At 43.7% G+C, this 14910-nt stretch overlaps 1 protein-coding gene across 1 annotated transcript in view; it reads right to left on the reverse strand.

Annotated features, from left to right (window-relative positions):
- Positions 1 to 1203, reverse strand: part of TP53BP1 (tumor protein p53 binding protein 1) — a 115370-nt gene extending 114167 nt beyond the window's left edge. The window contains exons 1-3 of the mRNA XM_037502343.2: positions 1089 to 1203; positions 362 to 546; positions 76 to 169 (exon numbers count right to left, since the gene is read on the reverse strand). Of these exons, the coding sequence (XP_037358240.1) occupies positions 76 to 169; positions 362 to 546; positions 1089 to 1095 (286 nt within the window). The 5' untranslated portion in view covers positions 1096 to 1203. The remainder of the gene's footprint in view (positions 1 to 75; positions 170 to 361; positions 547 to 1088) is intronic.
- Positions 1204 to 14910: the final 13707 nt, after the last annotated feature.

The following is a 14910-nucleotide window of genomic DNA, read 5'->3' on the forward strand; positions in this document are numbered from 1 at the left end:
CACAACCACCTTTAAATCAGCCTGGCTCCAACAAGAGCACCCTATAAAAGGGACTGATAGCTTTAAACACCTCACCTGCAGCTTTGTTTTCTTTCAGGTGTTCATTGAACCCACTATTACTGTCTCCTTGTTCTTCTCCAGCTGTTTGCTCAGGAGTGGACGCAACATCCTAGAACAAATGCGAACATAATAATCCCTATATATTAAGCAATCCAAAACTAGACATACTTTCTGTAGATATGTTCCTTTTTCCAACCCAACTTTATTCAAAAGACGGAGCCTTCTTAAGGACTACGTCTGCTGGTCAATCTTGATTTGTTAAAAAATCTGCTCAATCATTTGCAAACAAGGTATCACTCACCAACCCAGGATTCTCTTTGTGTGTCTGTAGATTGGGAAGGTGTCGAGAGAGCATACTGAAGTGAGAACTGGAATCATCTTCGAGAGCTTGGCTTTCGGGCTGGGAATCTTCAATTATCAGGCAAGGGGTGTCTTGCTGAGAGAAATCTGAATCCAACTGACTTCCAGGAGGGTCCATCTGCTCCCCTGGAAAGGAACAACAAAAGATCAGTTCTGTGGAACCTACTAGCCTTCCTCCCGCAGTTGGAGCTCGGAGGGGGGACCCGTCTAGACACTGCCGATTGGAACGTTGTATTTATAATACAATAGCACTTTCCTGTCGTACCTCCCCAGGCCCCAGCTCCCCATTACTCCAGAGCAGCTTGCTCCCCCCTCCTCTCGCTGCCCCTCCCCCCTCCCCTGCCCCTGGACACCCTCTCCCCTCCTCTCTAACCTCTCCCGCCCCTTTCCCATCCCCCACAACTCTCCCTACGCCCTTCTGGCGCCTCCACTGCCCCCCCAAAAGGGTGCTTTGTAATCTCTGCTCTCCAGAACCCCCACAGCCCCGCGGCTTCCTCAGCGGCCACCCCGCCGCTCCAGCGCCGGCTCCCCACCCCCTCAGGGGCCCCAACCCCTTCCCCGTCGCCGCCGCCATGCTTGCCGCCCCGCCCCCTCCGGCAGCCTCCCCTTCGCAGCCGAAACCCCGGGCTCCGGGGCCGGCTGAAGCCCCGCTTCCCTCCCAGCGGTACCAGGCATCCTCGCAGGGTCCCTCGCGCTCGAGCTAGAGGACGCTGCACTCTCCCCGCGTCCCTCCAGCGCGCTGCCCAGGTCGCCGCTGTCGCCACCGCCGCCACGGGCCGCGAACTCCCCCTTTTCCCTTTGCGTCACGCAGCGCCGGCTCGCCCATTCGCCGCCGCTGCCCGCCACTCAAGAAGCCCTGCGGATGATTGGCGGCTGAGGGGGAGGACCCCGCCCCACGTAAGAAGAAGGAATACGGCGGCGTGTTTCCATGGCAGCATGGACGTCGCAGGCCCTCCCCCCAGGACGGCCGGAGAATGACAGAAGCCTTGAACCAAAGGGACCTTGAGAGGGCGTGAATTGTCTTCTTCCTGTTCTCTGGACGATTGTCTGGGCCACCGTTCAGACATAAGAGGAAAAAGCTTGCTTTCTAGAGTCCAGGCACCTTAACGCCCCTTCCTCTCGCCCTTTCCATGGAAAAGGAAAGGGTTTCCGGCTTTCTCAGAGAAGGGCAGACTGACAGGATCCAGGATGGCTAGGACTTCAGGGCTGGTGAAACTGGAGAGAGGGCTCTGGGGCTTACCTATGCCACTCAGGACCCATCTAGTGTCCTGAACCTGAATTCAAGGACCTCAAATTTTGCCCCTCTGTCTGCCAGTTGGGGGCCCCCCCCTTCCTTGACATTGTCCTTTATATGGCTCCAATTAAACATATTTTTTCCCATTGCCCTTTCTAGTCTGGAACGTATTCATATGCTTATCGTTACCCTGTTTTTTAATGAGGTTGCTGTCTATGATAACTATAGCCCCATACCTTTTTTTGCACCTCCCGTTGAGAGAATTGAACAGTCTGATTTTCAGAGTCTGTGGTGAAGAGAACAGCTGCTCCCCTTTTAACTAGATGACTCCCAAAGATCACTCCAAGCCCTGAGAATCTACTATACTAGTTATGGTGCCAGGTTCTTATAAAGGGTGTGGCAGCTGTGACAAGTATTAATGAACTAGGCCGCAAGAGGAATGTGTTTTTTTATTTAAGTGGTGGTAGGATCTAAGATGGAATTCTAGCCATAGCAGCTGTCAATAGGGAAAGTACCTAGCACACTGCCAATCATACATACATAGTAGGCATTCAGTTGGAGGTAGTTTTCTCTCTCCACCCCAGCTCAGAATTACTTAGGCACAGCCTTACCATGATTTTCCAATTGTGTAAAAGCCCAATTCGGTGTTGGTTGCGGCCTAACCTTCAGTGGAGCTTCTAATTAACCAATTTTCTCTCTGCTGTTATTAAGATTTATTTATTTTTATACAAGAACTGGGGTACCGGCCCGAGGCACGGGAGGGTGAGAGGATTCACCGGAGACAGAGCCAGGAGCAGAACAGGCAGACAGGCAGAAATACACTGCTGAGGAGAGCAGCGGGTGAGTCAGGAGAGGTCTGCTGCGCCATGTGGGTTTTTCCCTGGCCTGGGAATCAAACCCACGCTGTAGATGCTGCGGCCAGCTTCACAGCGCTGCGCTCAACCCACTGCACCACCAGGGAGGCCCTTCTCTCTGCTGTTATAGTGATATTTTCCAAACCAAAAATCAACACATGTCATCTGAGCAGGAAACTTACAGCAATGAAACGTAAGGGGAAAAGATAGTCTCTGAAATGAAATGTCCTGAAAAATCTATAATCTATGGTTGTTATAACTAGAATATAATTTGGGCCCCAGAATGTTTTATTAGTGGAGCAAAAACAGAATGGAACACACAAAGACACATCCCACTTCTTAATCTTGAAATGATTTTTATTTTTAATTGACTCCCCTCTTCCTCACACCTAATGTTGCAGAAAGCCAGTAACCAAATAAATTTAATCCTGAAGGGGCCAGGTGAAGTCAATATTAATTATACTAAATAGGCACAGTTAATTCACTTTGAGAGGGCACAAACAACCAAGTCCAATTGTGGGCAAATCTTGACTTTGATTCCCATACAAATCCCCCAAAAGTCACTATATTTCAGCTCCTTTCTATCCTCCTTTCTATCCTTGCCCTCCCCCCAAGCAAGACATAAACAGTACTTCCCAATTATTTGTCAAACAACTGTGTTTGACAAAACTCAAAGAACACGACCAAAAAGAATAAATCTCAATAAATGAGACTAAAAACAGAAATAAATGAGTCTGAGCCACTCCCATTACTAAATAAAACAAAAGCCTTGAAAAAATAACTGAAGAAAACTGTGAATTTCTTGTTAGGCACTACGGCAATTAATCACTAAATTACCCAGAAAGATCAGAAAATGCAGAATGGTTACCCACTGAGGCAGTGACTGATTGCAGCAAGGTGTACCAAAAGCTTTCATTGACTCCTAAATAGCAAAAGACCATCAGCTTACTGGCCTATCTACAGGTGCACCTTTACGTAAGCCACCTCAGACTGAAAGAAATCTAATGTACCTACCTCTAAAGTTGTTCCCAACAGCAGCAGACCTCTCCTGTCCTGCCTACTGCTCCTCTTAGCAGTGTATTTCAATAAATCTACCTTTTCTGTTCTCCACATGTCCAATGAATTCTTTCACCCCCGCACTTTTGGCCTACACCCTGATTTTTCCCCATAACATTCTGCCTCTCTAATGGCAAAGTAATTTTTATCAGAGAAAGTCTCCTAGAGATAACAATGATGAACTCTGGATAAAATATAAAAAGCAACAAATAGGGCCTCCCTGGTGGCGCAAGGGGTTAAGACACAACTTATGAAGCTATCGTCAGCCACTGCAGCACGAGTTCGATCCCCGGCCAGGGAGCAACCCACATGGTGCAGCAGACCTCTCCTGACTCGCCCGCTGCTCCCCTCGGCAGTGTATTTCAATCAATCTGCCTAGTCTGTTCCCCACTCAATCTCTGGTGAGTCCTCTCACACCCCCCCCCACACCTCTGGCCTGTACCCCAGTTCTTGTATGTATAAATAAATAAATCTGTTTAAAATAATAATAATAAAAGTAAGGGAGGGAGGGAGGGAGAGACGCAGGGAGAAAAGGAGGAAATCCTTCCCAAAAAGAAAATTCCATCAGACCCGTTAACTCACTTTAAAGTTTTTTTTTTTAAAGATTTATTTATGTATATAAGAGCTGGGATGCAGTCCAGAGATGTGGGGGGTGAGAGAATTCACTAGAGACAGAGTGGGGAGCAGAACAGGCGGATGGACTGAAATTTACCGCTGTGAGGAGCAGCAGATGAGACAGGAGAGGTCTGCTGTGCCATCTCCCTGGCCAGGAATCAAACTCGTGCTGCAGTGGCTGAGGATAGCTTCATAAGTTGTGTCTTAACCCCTTGCGCCACCAGGGAGGCGCTATTTGTTGCTTTTTATATTTTATCCAGAGTTCATAATTGTTATCTCTAGGAGACCTTCTCTGATAGAAATTTCTTTGCCATTAGAGAAGTAGAATGTTATGGGGAAGAATCAGGGTGTAGGCCCCTTGTGCCACCAGGGAGTCCCCAACTCACTTTAAAGTTTAACAAACCTCATTGCCAGAAATTTTTCTTCTACTCATGTAACCTAAATCCTTTTTAGGGCCAAAGGTGTGGGAGGGTGAGAGGATTCACCAGAGAGAGTGGGGAACAGAACAGGAAGAAGGGCCAAAGTACACTGCTGAGGGGAGTGGTGGGAAAGTCAGGAGAGGTCTGCTGTGCCATGTGGATAGCTCCCTGGCCTGCCGGGGATCGAACTCATGCTTCAGTGGCTGAGGACAACTTCATAGGTTGAGTCTTAACCCCTTGTGCCACCAGGGAGGCCCTCTTCTCATTATCTTTAATTGGTAACTTTAAAATCTAGATGAATTCTCGTAAGGTCAGTATTATCTTATATGGTCTAATAATTCCGTAATATATTTCAACCGGTCAAACAATAAACAAAAATGCTACACAGTTTGTATGTACATCTTTTCTAAGATCTTATAGACTCAAAGAACACTAGACAGATTAACCCTCCCTCACAGATACTATTCATCAAATCTGTTTCATGGTTTTCCTCTAGAAACTAATAATGACAGAGAATTGTACAATGATATGACAAGTACTGAATTTAGTGATAGACTATTACATATCCCTTTTAAGTAGGGATACTTAACTAAGTATACTGACCTATAGTTAGTATATATTTTTTCTGAAACATTAAACAAAAGAAGCACGATGCAAAAAAAAATTTGCATAATTTCATTTATAAAGCACAAAATCATGTTAAAGTGAAGTCATTGCCTTTGCATAGAGACAGAGTCTAGAAATTGGAAGGGGGCATGAGGGACTGTCAGGGATGGTAGTCACATTTTATTTCTTGACTTCAGTGGTAGTTACACACGTGTTCTATTCCTGGAAAGTCACTGAAGTACATAGTTCTAATTTGTTCACTTTTCTGTAGATATGTTCCACTTTACATGAAAAAGGAAAAAAATAAGGAACTCCCTGGTGGTACAGGGGTTAAAATCAGTGCTATCAAGCTATCACCAGCCACTGTGGCATGAGTTCGATCACCAGTCAGGAAGGTAACTCACATGGTGCAGCAGACCTCTCCTGACTCGTCTGCTGTTCCCCTCAGCAGTGTATTTCAGTCTGTCTGCCTGTTCTGTTCCCCACTCTGTCTCTGGTGAATCCTCTCACCGCCCCCCACACCTCTGATCTGTACCACAGCTCTTGTATGCATAAATAAATATATCTTTAAAAAATAAAAAAAAAATTAAAGGTGAATAATATTCTAGCGTGTGTGAAGTGTGTATGTTGTTTTATCATCCTAGCTCATTTTCAGACCTTTCCAGAGCCCCCAACTTTGCCACGCCCAAGTATAGATGGAACCCTGGAGACACATTAGCAGCACCCAGCCTAGGCAGAACAAAGTGGGGAGGGAGGGTTTCCAGGAAGCTTAGATTTCTGGTCTGCCAGTCAGCTGTGGGCCCTCTTATCAGCCTGGATCTCTATCAAACACACATCCCAAACACATTTGAGACTACACTGTGAGTTGCAATTTTCTCCCACCTTTTCAGAGGTTTACTCTAAGAGCTCAATTCCACAAGGCGCAGCTTACCTGAAAACAGAAAGTTGGGGCGGGGGTGGAGGGTGAGGAGGGGAATGGAATCCTTGCCTATCTCAATATTGATGGAGCCTGCCATCCTTCTCTGGCTATTCCCTCTTCCTATACAAATATTCAGACCTCCATATTCAAGTAGCACCTCCCCTCTCCTCCACTCTACTCTGTCAGACTATCCACCTTTCTTCCCTGAACTCCAAATTCCAACTTTCTCCATAACAATAACTTCATAATCCTGTGCAATCTGGCTTTAATCTCCAAAATTTAGTGCTAAGCACAATTCTAGCCACAAAGCAGTTATCTGAAAAATGTTTAATAACAGTCTGAAAATTCCTTGCCAAATCACCACATTGGCTTTGACATCTATAGTGTATAATGCTGTTACTAATTCCCTCCTCAGAATTCTCATCCTGTAACTCCAGAGTTCATGGCTCTCCTCATCTGTTTTGTTTCTGATCCCTAACTTCCTGAAAGATCAGAATTAGTAGTGGTACAGCTTGCTACAACACAGACAAATATTGTATGATTCCACTTATATGAGGCACCTGAAATAGGCGAATTCACAGACACTGGTTTCACATTCATATTCACAAGCTTTCCAGAGGCTGGGGGAGCGAAAAATGGAGAGTTATTACAGAGTTTCAGTTTGGGAAGATGAAAAAGTGCTGCAGATGGATGGTGGTGATGGTTCCACAACAATGGGAAGGTACTTATTGCCACTGAACTGTATACTTATAAATGGTTACAATGGTACAGTTTATGTTATATGTATTTTACAATAAACATTTTAATAAGAGGAAACTAAATTTTAATAAAGATGCATACCAAAGTCATAAAAAATTAAATGGTTGCGAGAAAAAAAATTAAATGGTTGCAAGAAAAGTCAGGACTAGTAGTCAATTTTAGGCAACAGAGGGGTTATAATTCTTTAAGAGGAAAAAAAAAAAAAAATGGGGCCTCCCTGGTGGCGCAGCTGTTGAGCACTGGGTTGTAAGGCTGCCTGCAGCCTCTGCAGTGCCAGTTCGATCCCCGGATGTTCCCCGGCCACCTGGCGAGGGTCCCACATGGCCCTCAGACCTACCCTGCCGCCTGCTGCTCCCCTCAGCAGTGTTATTCGTCAGTCTGCCTGCTCTGCTCTCCGCTCCGACTCTGGTGAATTCTCTCACCCTCCCACGCTTTTGACTGTACCCAGTGCTTAAATAAATAAATAAATCTTTAAAAAAAAAAATGACTTCAAAGTGTTCTATTTTTATTACCAGGGCAGTGCACATGTGTACTATTTGTAATTCATACATTTGTATGTTTATATTTTACTCTTTTATGTATGTTGTATTTTACAATAAAGATTTTAAATAAAATCACTGATAAAAAAACTAGAAAAGTGGTGTTAAAAAGGGGGGAATGGCCAAAGTATCATAAAAAGAATTAAATTTGGCCTCCTTGGTGGCAAATGGGATAGAGACAGTGCTGTCAAGCTATTGCCAGCCACTGCAGCATGAGTTTGATCCCCAGCTCGCCAGCAAGCTACCCACATGATGTAGCAGACCTCTTCTGTCTCGTCCGCTATTCCCCTCAGCAGTGTGTTTCAGTACATCTGTCTGTTCTGCCCCCCACTCTCTCTGGTGAGTCCTCTTACCTCCTGCACCTCTGGCTTACACCCCAGTTCTTGTATGCATAAACAAATCTTTTTTAAAAAAAGTATTAAATTATTACAAGCAAAAAGAAGTAAATTTGCTATGAAAAAATCTAGTAACTGAGCCAAGTAATCCCAACTAACATCATCAATAATAGGACAAAATGCTATCATGTGTCACTTGCTATGACATACTGAGGTCACAATAGCACTTTAATTGTATTTCCAACGAAAATTCATAATCTGAATTTGATCAAGGGGAAACATCAGGTAAGTCTAAATTTACAGATGTTCTACAAATAAGTAAACCATATACTTCAAAAAGAAAGACAAAAGAGTGGCCTCCCTGGTGGTACAGGGGTTAAAGTCTCAGCTATCAAGCTATCCCTATTGTGGCATGAGTTCGAGCCCCAGCCAGGGAACTAACCCATACATTGCAGCAGATCTCTCCTTCAGCAGTGTATTTCAGTGGATCCTACAACCCAGTTCTTGTATGCATAAATAAACCTTTAAAAAAATAAAAAAATAAATAATATCCTATAAAAAATAATTGGGCAGTCAGATGTACTTGTTTAGGTTTATTTTCTTGTTTACGTTTATTTGTTTTGGCAAGAATATTTCAAATGTGATATATGACTTCTATTGCATCTCATCAGAAGACAAAGTATCTAGTTGAATGTATTTTTTGTTTTGTATAAATGATTAATAGGTTCAACTGCTGGGGCCTTCCTGGTAGCGCAAGGCGTTCAGATGCAGCACTATGAAGCTATCTACAGCCTCTGCAACATTAGTTGGATCCCTGGCCAGGGAGGTGACCCACATGGTGCAGCAGACCTCTCCTGACTCACTCTCTGCTGCTCCCCTCAGCAGTGTATTTCAGTCAGTCTGCCTGTTCTGTTCCCCACTCTGTCTCTGCTGAAGCCTCTCACTACTCCCCCCACCTTTAGCCTGTACTCCAGTTCTTGTATGCATAAGTAAATAAATCTTTAAAAAAAAATAGGTTCAATTGTTGCCACCTTTTACTTGAGAGTTTAGCAGTCATTCATAGTCATTATTTCACTTTGGGCTCCAAAACAGAAATTCTAATTTAACATACTCTCTTCATTTATTACCTGGAATAATTTTTTGAATAAGAACTTTCCCTGCTGCAAATATTGGATTACTTAAGTGAACACAGGATAAATGCTGATTCTTTTCCTTGATTTACTAGTTTTAAAAATGAGCAGCCGCTCTCCTGCCTGCCTGTGACTATGCAGGTATGTCTTTTTTAATAGTTTTTTTTTTTTATAGAGGCATGTTTTATTTATTTGTTTGTTTGTTTGTGTTGTTTATACATGCACTGGGTACAGTCAGAAGCACGGGAGGGTGAGAGAATTCACCAGAGCCAGAGCGGGGAGCAGAGCAGGCAGAAGGACCGAAGTACACTGCTGAGGGGAGCAGCGGGCGGCAGGAGAGGTCTGCGCGCCATGTGGGACCCTCCTCTGGTGGCCGGGGAGCAGCCGGGGATCGAACCGGCGCCGCAGAGGACGCGGGGCAGCTTCGCAACCCAGCGCTCAACCGCTGCGCCACCGGGGAGGCCCTATGCAGGTATGTCTTTTTCTTTCTCCTTTTTCTAATAAATCTTTCCTTTTAAAATGTAAAAAAAAATAGGGGCCTCCCTGGTGGCACAAGGGGTTAAGCACAGCACTATGAAGCTATACGCAGCCACTGAAGCACAAGTTTGATCCCCCGCGGGCCAGGGAGCAACCCACATGATGCAGCAGACCTCTCCCAACGCCCCCACTATTTCCCTCAGCAGTGCATTTCAGTCAGTCTGCCTGTTCTGTTTCCCATTCTGTCTCTGGTGAGTCCTCTCACCCCCTGCACCTCTGGCCTATAAACCAGCCCTTGTAGGCATAAATAAATCAATCTTTAAAAAAATAATAAAATGTAAAAAAATAATAATGAGCAGATGGTACCTCTGATGTCACCTCCTGCTCCTTGCAGGGTATTTCAATAAATCTTCCTTTTCTGTTCTCAAAAAAAAAAAAAAGTTAAAAATGATGTATTTGTTCTCTATTATAGCCCAAAGATTACTAATGAGAATTTTGTTGTTGTTTTTTTAAAGATTTATTTATTTATGCGTACAAGAACTGGGATACAGGTCAGAGGTGTGGGAGGTGAGAGGATTCACCAGAGACAGAGTGGGGAGCAGAACAGGCAGATTGACTGAAGTACACTGCTGAGGGGAGCAGCAGGCGAATCAGGAGAGGTCTGCTGCACCATATGGGTTGCTCCCTGGCTGGGGATCGAACTCCTGTTGCAGAGGCTGTGGATTGCCTCATAGGTTGCGTCTTATTCCCTTGTGTCACCCGGGAGGCCCCAAGAATTTTGTTTTTAATATTACTACAAACAGAGATTTTAACATAGTTGATGTGCTTCAAACCACTGTAGTTACTGTTCATGTTGAAATGCATATTGCTCCACGTTGGGACTGTGAAGTCCATTCAGGTTAGCTCCAGAATACTTTTAAAATGATTCCTGTAGTCTTTGCTAGCTTCTTCCCTTTTTGTAAGCAGTACAGAGAGAGGATGGGCAACTTGACCAAGTTCACACAGTTGGCAAGTAGGCAACTCTGTTTCAGAGAAGCAGCTATGTTTGAGTTAGGTCCTATTCCTTAAATCCTTTATGTAATGAGATGGGATCTTATTCCACAAATAAAGTAATCATAAAGGTAAAAGTAAAGAAATCCCTAGGTGAGCATTAGGAGAACAGAGCATTCAAGGAAAAAGAATCAGTCTGAATAGAAAGTACAAGAATGGCTGAGGGAAAGGCAAATGGCTCAGACTGAATTAAAGAATTAATGCAAGGTATCTGTGGGGGTTAATGTCAGAAAAGGAAGCTGGGTCATATTATGAAGGATCTTCAAGAAAGAACTAATGAGAAAGAAGAGAAAAGGTATTTTAATTTTGTGACATTGCAATGGGAACATTTCTTCAACTCAGCATTCCTTGAAGGAAAATAATTTTATGAATATCTTGGAGAAAAGATATGAAATTTTAATTCACACACAGGCATGGCCTCAAAACTAAGTTTTACACTTAAACTTAGATTCTTTACCACCATCATCTTGAGCACCACAAGAATATCTTTCGAGACCTCTGCAGTAAGAGATAACTTTGTTCAGCGGAAGAGAAAAGGTAGTAGCTGAGGCCACAGCCAACTGTGGCTAATTGGAATGGATAAGGGAAAGTGGTATCTATGTTGTTTTCACTTTTAGGACTCACTTTCTTAAACAGAAGAATGTAGAGAATCAGAGGGGAAACAGTAAATTTCTTCATTGTCATTTACAATGCTCTGCATGGGGAGGTTAAACTCAATGCCTGTGTTTTTCTCATTTACTTAATGTGAACAAATAATAATTAGGAAAGTTACACAACAAATATTTGTTGTGGTTCTCCTCTGTGTGTCAGACACACCGTAAATGCAGATTTCTCCTCCATCTCAGTCTTTTTAGAGATTATTTTACTTGGTTCTGTTTTAGAGGTTATTTTACTCAACACCTTTGCAGATAAATCAGCTGTTCATGCTAAGAGGTGACCCTAAGGCTGCCTTTATGCATTATGATCATAGTATTTTCCCCAAAAGCCAAGGATAAATCTCTGACACAGCAATCCTGTAATCCAACCCCTCTTTCTGTGTAAAGAATGCTTTATAGGCAGAACTGAGTACTGGGTGGGAATCTGAGCTGCACAAAGCTCCTATTGGATATTTCAGATGATAAGACCATGGAGTCCAGCAGAGCAGGCTGGAATTTTGCCAAATTAGTTCAGATTCCCCCAAAACCTAGTGATATTCATCAGGCTTGAAGTAGGGAAAAGAGTGAGTCTTTTTATGAATTAGCATAGATTGCTTAAATCCTATGGAGACCCTAAGTATTATGGTGCCCTCCTATCCTACACACAAAATTCAAGATGAGTGCAATTAATCCCAATACTAATTTTCACCTGAGAACAACTTCAAAAACTTAATTTTTATATAAAATTATTTCCACAAAAATTTAGACACCTTCCTGCTTTAAGTATGTGCTTAATTTATCTATTGGGTAATTCATCAGTATGTATTATGAACTGATGAAGATCTATGGACTAAGAACCCCCTAACTAGCTTAAATCTAGCCAAGGCTGGGGCCTCCCTGGTGGCACAATGGGTTAAGATGCAACCTATGAAGCTACCATAGCCACTGCAGCATGGGTTCAATTCCTGGTCAGGGAGCTACCCACATGGTGCAGCAGACCTCTCCTGATTCACTCGCTGCTCCCCTCAACAGTGTATTTCAGTAGATCTGCCTGTTCTGTTCCCCATTCTGTCTCTAGTGAATCCTCTCACTTCCCACAACTCTGGTCTGTACCCCAGCTCTTGTGTGCATAAATCTTTTTTTTTTTTAAATCTAGCCAAGGCTATATTACCTTTCACACCATATGAAATTTATACTATCTTTTCCCTTAGATCCACTGCAGGCACACCCAAGGTAAGAGTCTATACTAGTACCTTCCTTTTTAGCACCTCCTTCTAACCACTTCTTTCAGTGGTGGATCCTTAGAGACTCCTTCCACAATTCCTTCATCATAAATAGTTTGAAGGTATTGGTTGGTAACCATCAAAATTGCCAATTCTGCATGACAAGAGTAGGAAAGAAGCTATAGAATAGGGGAGTTCCCAAAAGGTCATACCTCATCACTCCAAGGGTCAGCAGTTAAATGAAACACTGCAGTGGGCTCCACAGCCACTATACACCACTTCATGCATGTACCTCCCAATTACGCATATCACAGGTCCTCAGCAATCCCCTTGAATAGGCCTTTGATTGACACCATTTTACTACTAAGTTCCTACCAAAGCACACTAGTCCTAAACACAAAATAGATCTTTATATACTTTGTAATTCATATATGCACTTCATTAATTTTTTTCTTCAGTGTTCCATGCCTGTACATATGCGTATGTGTTCTGTTTTCAACTGCAACATTCTGGAGCACAGATGCAAACACTCCATAAGTTCTCCTTATAGAGCACTTTGCATAGTGCCGTGTGCCATACAACACTTGAAAATATTTGCTAATAAATGATGATGCTGGAATCACCTGTATTTCTTTTTTTTTTTTTTTTCAACCAAAGTCCATAGTTTACTACAGGGTTCACTCTTGAGATTACACCTGTTCTGGGTAAAACACCCTGTTATGTAATTTAAGCTTACATTCACTCTTTTGTGAATTGTGCTACTAAATTTATTTTATTTTATTTTATTTTTAAATAATAAATTTTATTTTTATATTCCCCATAAAATTGCAACCCCCCCATTCTGATCCCAATCCCTCCCCTCCCGCTCCCCACCCCCCCAAAAGTGTCTCTGTTTCATAGTTTTTTGTTGATTCTGATTTTCACTTTCTTATAGTTATTCATTTTCCTGGTCCCTTATTTAAGTTTTCTAGATTCCTGCTATGAGTGAGATGGAATCACCTGTATTTCTACGACATTGTCTGCCTTTGCAAAGAAGAGCCTACTGAATAGTGACTTAGCAAGTGTGTGCACGCACATGCACACACACACACAATTTTAGTATTATCACAGTCTGCATTTGCAGCTGCAATTAATAAAACCCATTCTAGTAAGATCTAGAATCATAACCTGAATTTCTGCCCCTACTATCTGACCAATGTGTAGTCCCTCCCTATACCATCCAGATCTATTGTCTAACCTCTTTGTCAGACTTGATGAAAGCAGAGTCTGTGTTTAACTGCTGCTGACCCTTATACTGAGGCCCTGTGCTCCACAGTTGCTATAGAAACTATCCCCTTCCTCCTTTTGTTAGGGGGAAAAGGATGTCCCAAAGCAAATTCCATGTAGGCTTTGTGGACTCCACCCCCACCCCAGGTCAAAGGCAAAGACACTGGGAACTCCAAATCCCATCACCACCAAAGGGAAGGTGGCTGGGACCTGAGGGTGGGGTTAAGCAGCCAGGTGGATACAAAAGGCAGACACGTGGGCTTTGGGGGGCTCTCCATTTTTGGCTCTCCGCCAGCTCGCAGCGTCTCGCCAGCTCTGAGAGTGACTTTGGGTTTCCAGGTCGTCGGATCGGGTAGGACGCATTAAAGACTTTATTTCCCTATTTTCTCCCTGAGTTATATATTTTCCTTATTTCTTTTTCTCTTGTAAATAAACCTTTTATTAACCCTTTTGCGTGTGTCTGTAGTAGAGTATTCATAAGTCCCTTTAAAGTGCGCGGGTGAGGACCCACAGCCAGGAACCCGTTTAATATCGGGGTTGCTTTATAACACTTTCACAACCTATTCTGGCTCTCTGCCTCCACGTGGCACTCTTCTGATTGCAGAAGAGGCAGCCTGCACATCTCTCCATGCTCTTTGCCAGATTCACAAGTGCAAATAGTGGGACAGAGGTGTAACAAAATATTGTCTCACATGTCATATAGGACAAGGCAGCCCACCATGTGATGTCAGTACTTTTATATCACTGCCACCGAAAAGGGTATTCAGGGTCATGTCCAAAATGACTGCAGAATGGAGTCACTGTTTTGATAGAACACATGTTCCATGACAGGAACCAGGACTGCTGTGAGGTACTTAACATGCAGATGGCTGTTCCATCCCCCCAGGGCCTCAAAAAAGGAGATGGATCAGAATGTGGCTCCCAGGCAGCACAGGTGAATCAGGTACTGTGTGTGCTCTTCCCTACCCTGTACCATCCCCAGTGTGAGGCAAATGGGATCTAAAAGAGTGCTGCTTGGAGCACTGAGGTGAAAGACACACCTCCCTGTCTGACACACACATGTACAGAATGAGTCAGTACATTGGGTAAAAGATGTTGGGAGTGCAAAGTCAGTGTGGGGGGGAGACTAGGGAGGGGAAACACATTGAGGAATGGGGGAGCCAGCGTAGAGACCTAAAAGCACCATTTTCACAAGGTTGTTCAGGTCAGCCATAAAATACTGCCCACCTCCTCAACCCGCTTTCCCATGGGCTGGTTCTCTGGTTTTGGACGGGTCAGCCTCTTGGGTTCAAACATCGCTCCTGGAGGGAGCAATATTACAATCTCCCAAGGTTACAAACTCACTGTGTCACATTACTTGTAGTCGGGAAGGT

The sequence above is a fragment of the Talpa occidentalis genome, unplaced genomic scaffold, assembly GCF_014898055.3.
Source record: "Talpa occidentalis isolate TD23 unplaced genomic scaffold, MPIMG_talOcc4v2.1 talOcc4.11, whole genome shotgun sequence".
Classification (NCBI taxonomy): Eukaryota; Metazoa; Chordata; class Mammalia; order Eulipotyphla; family Talpidae; genus Talpa; species Talpa occidentalis.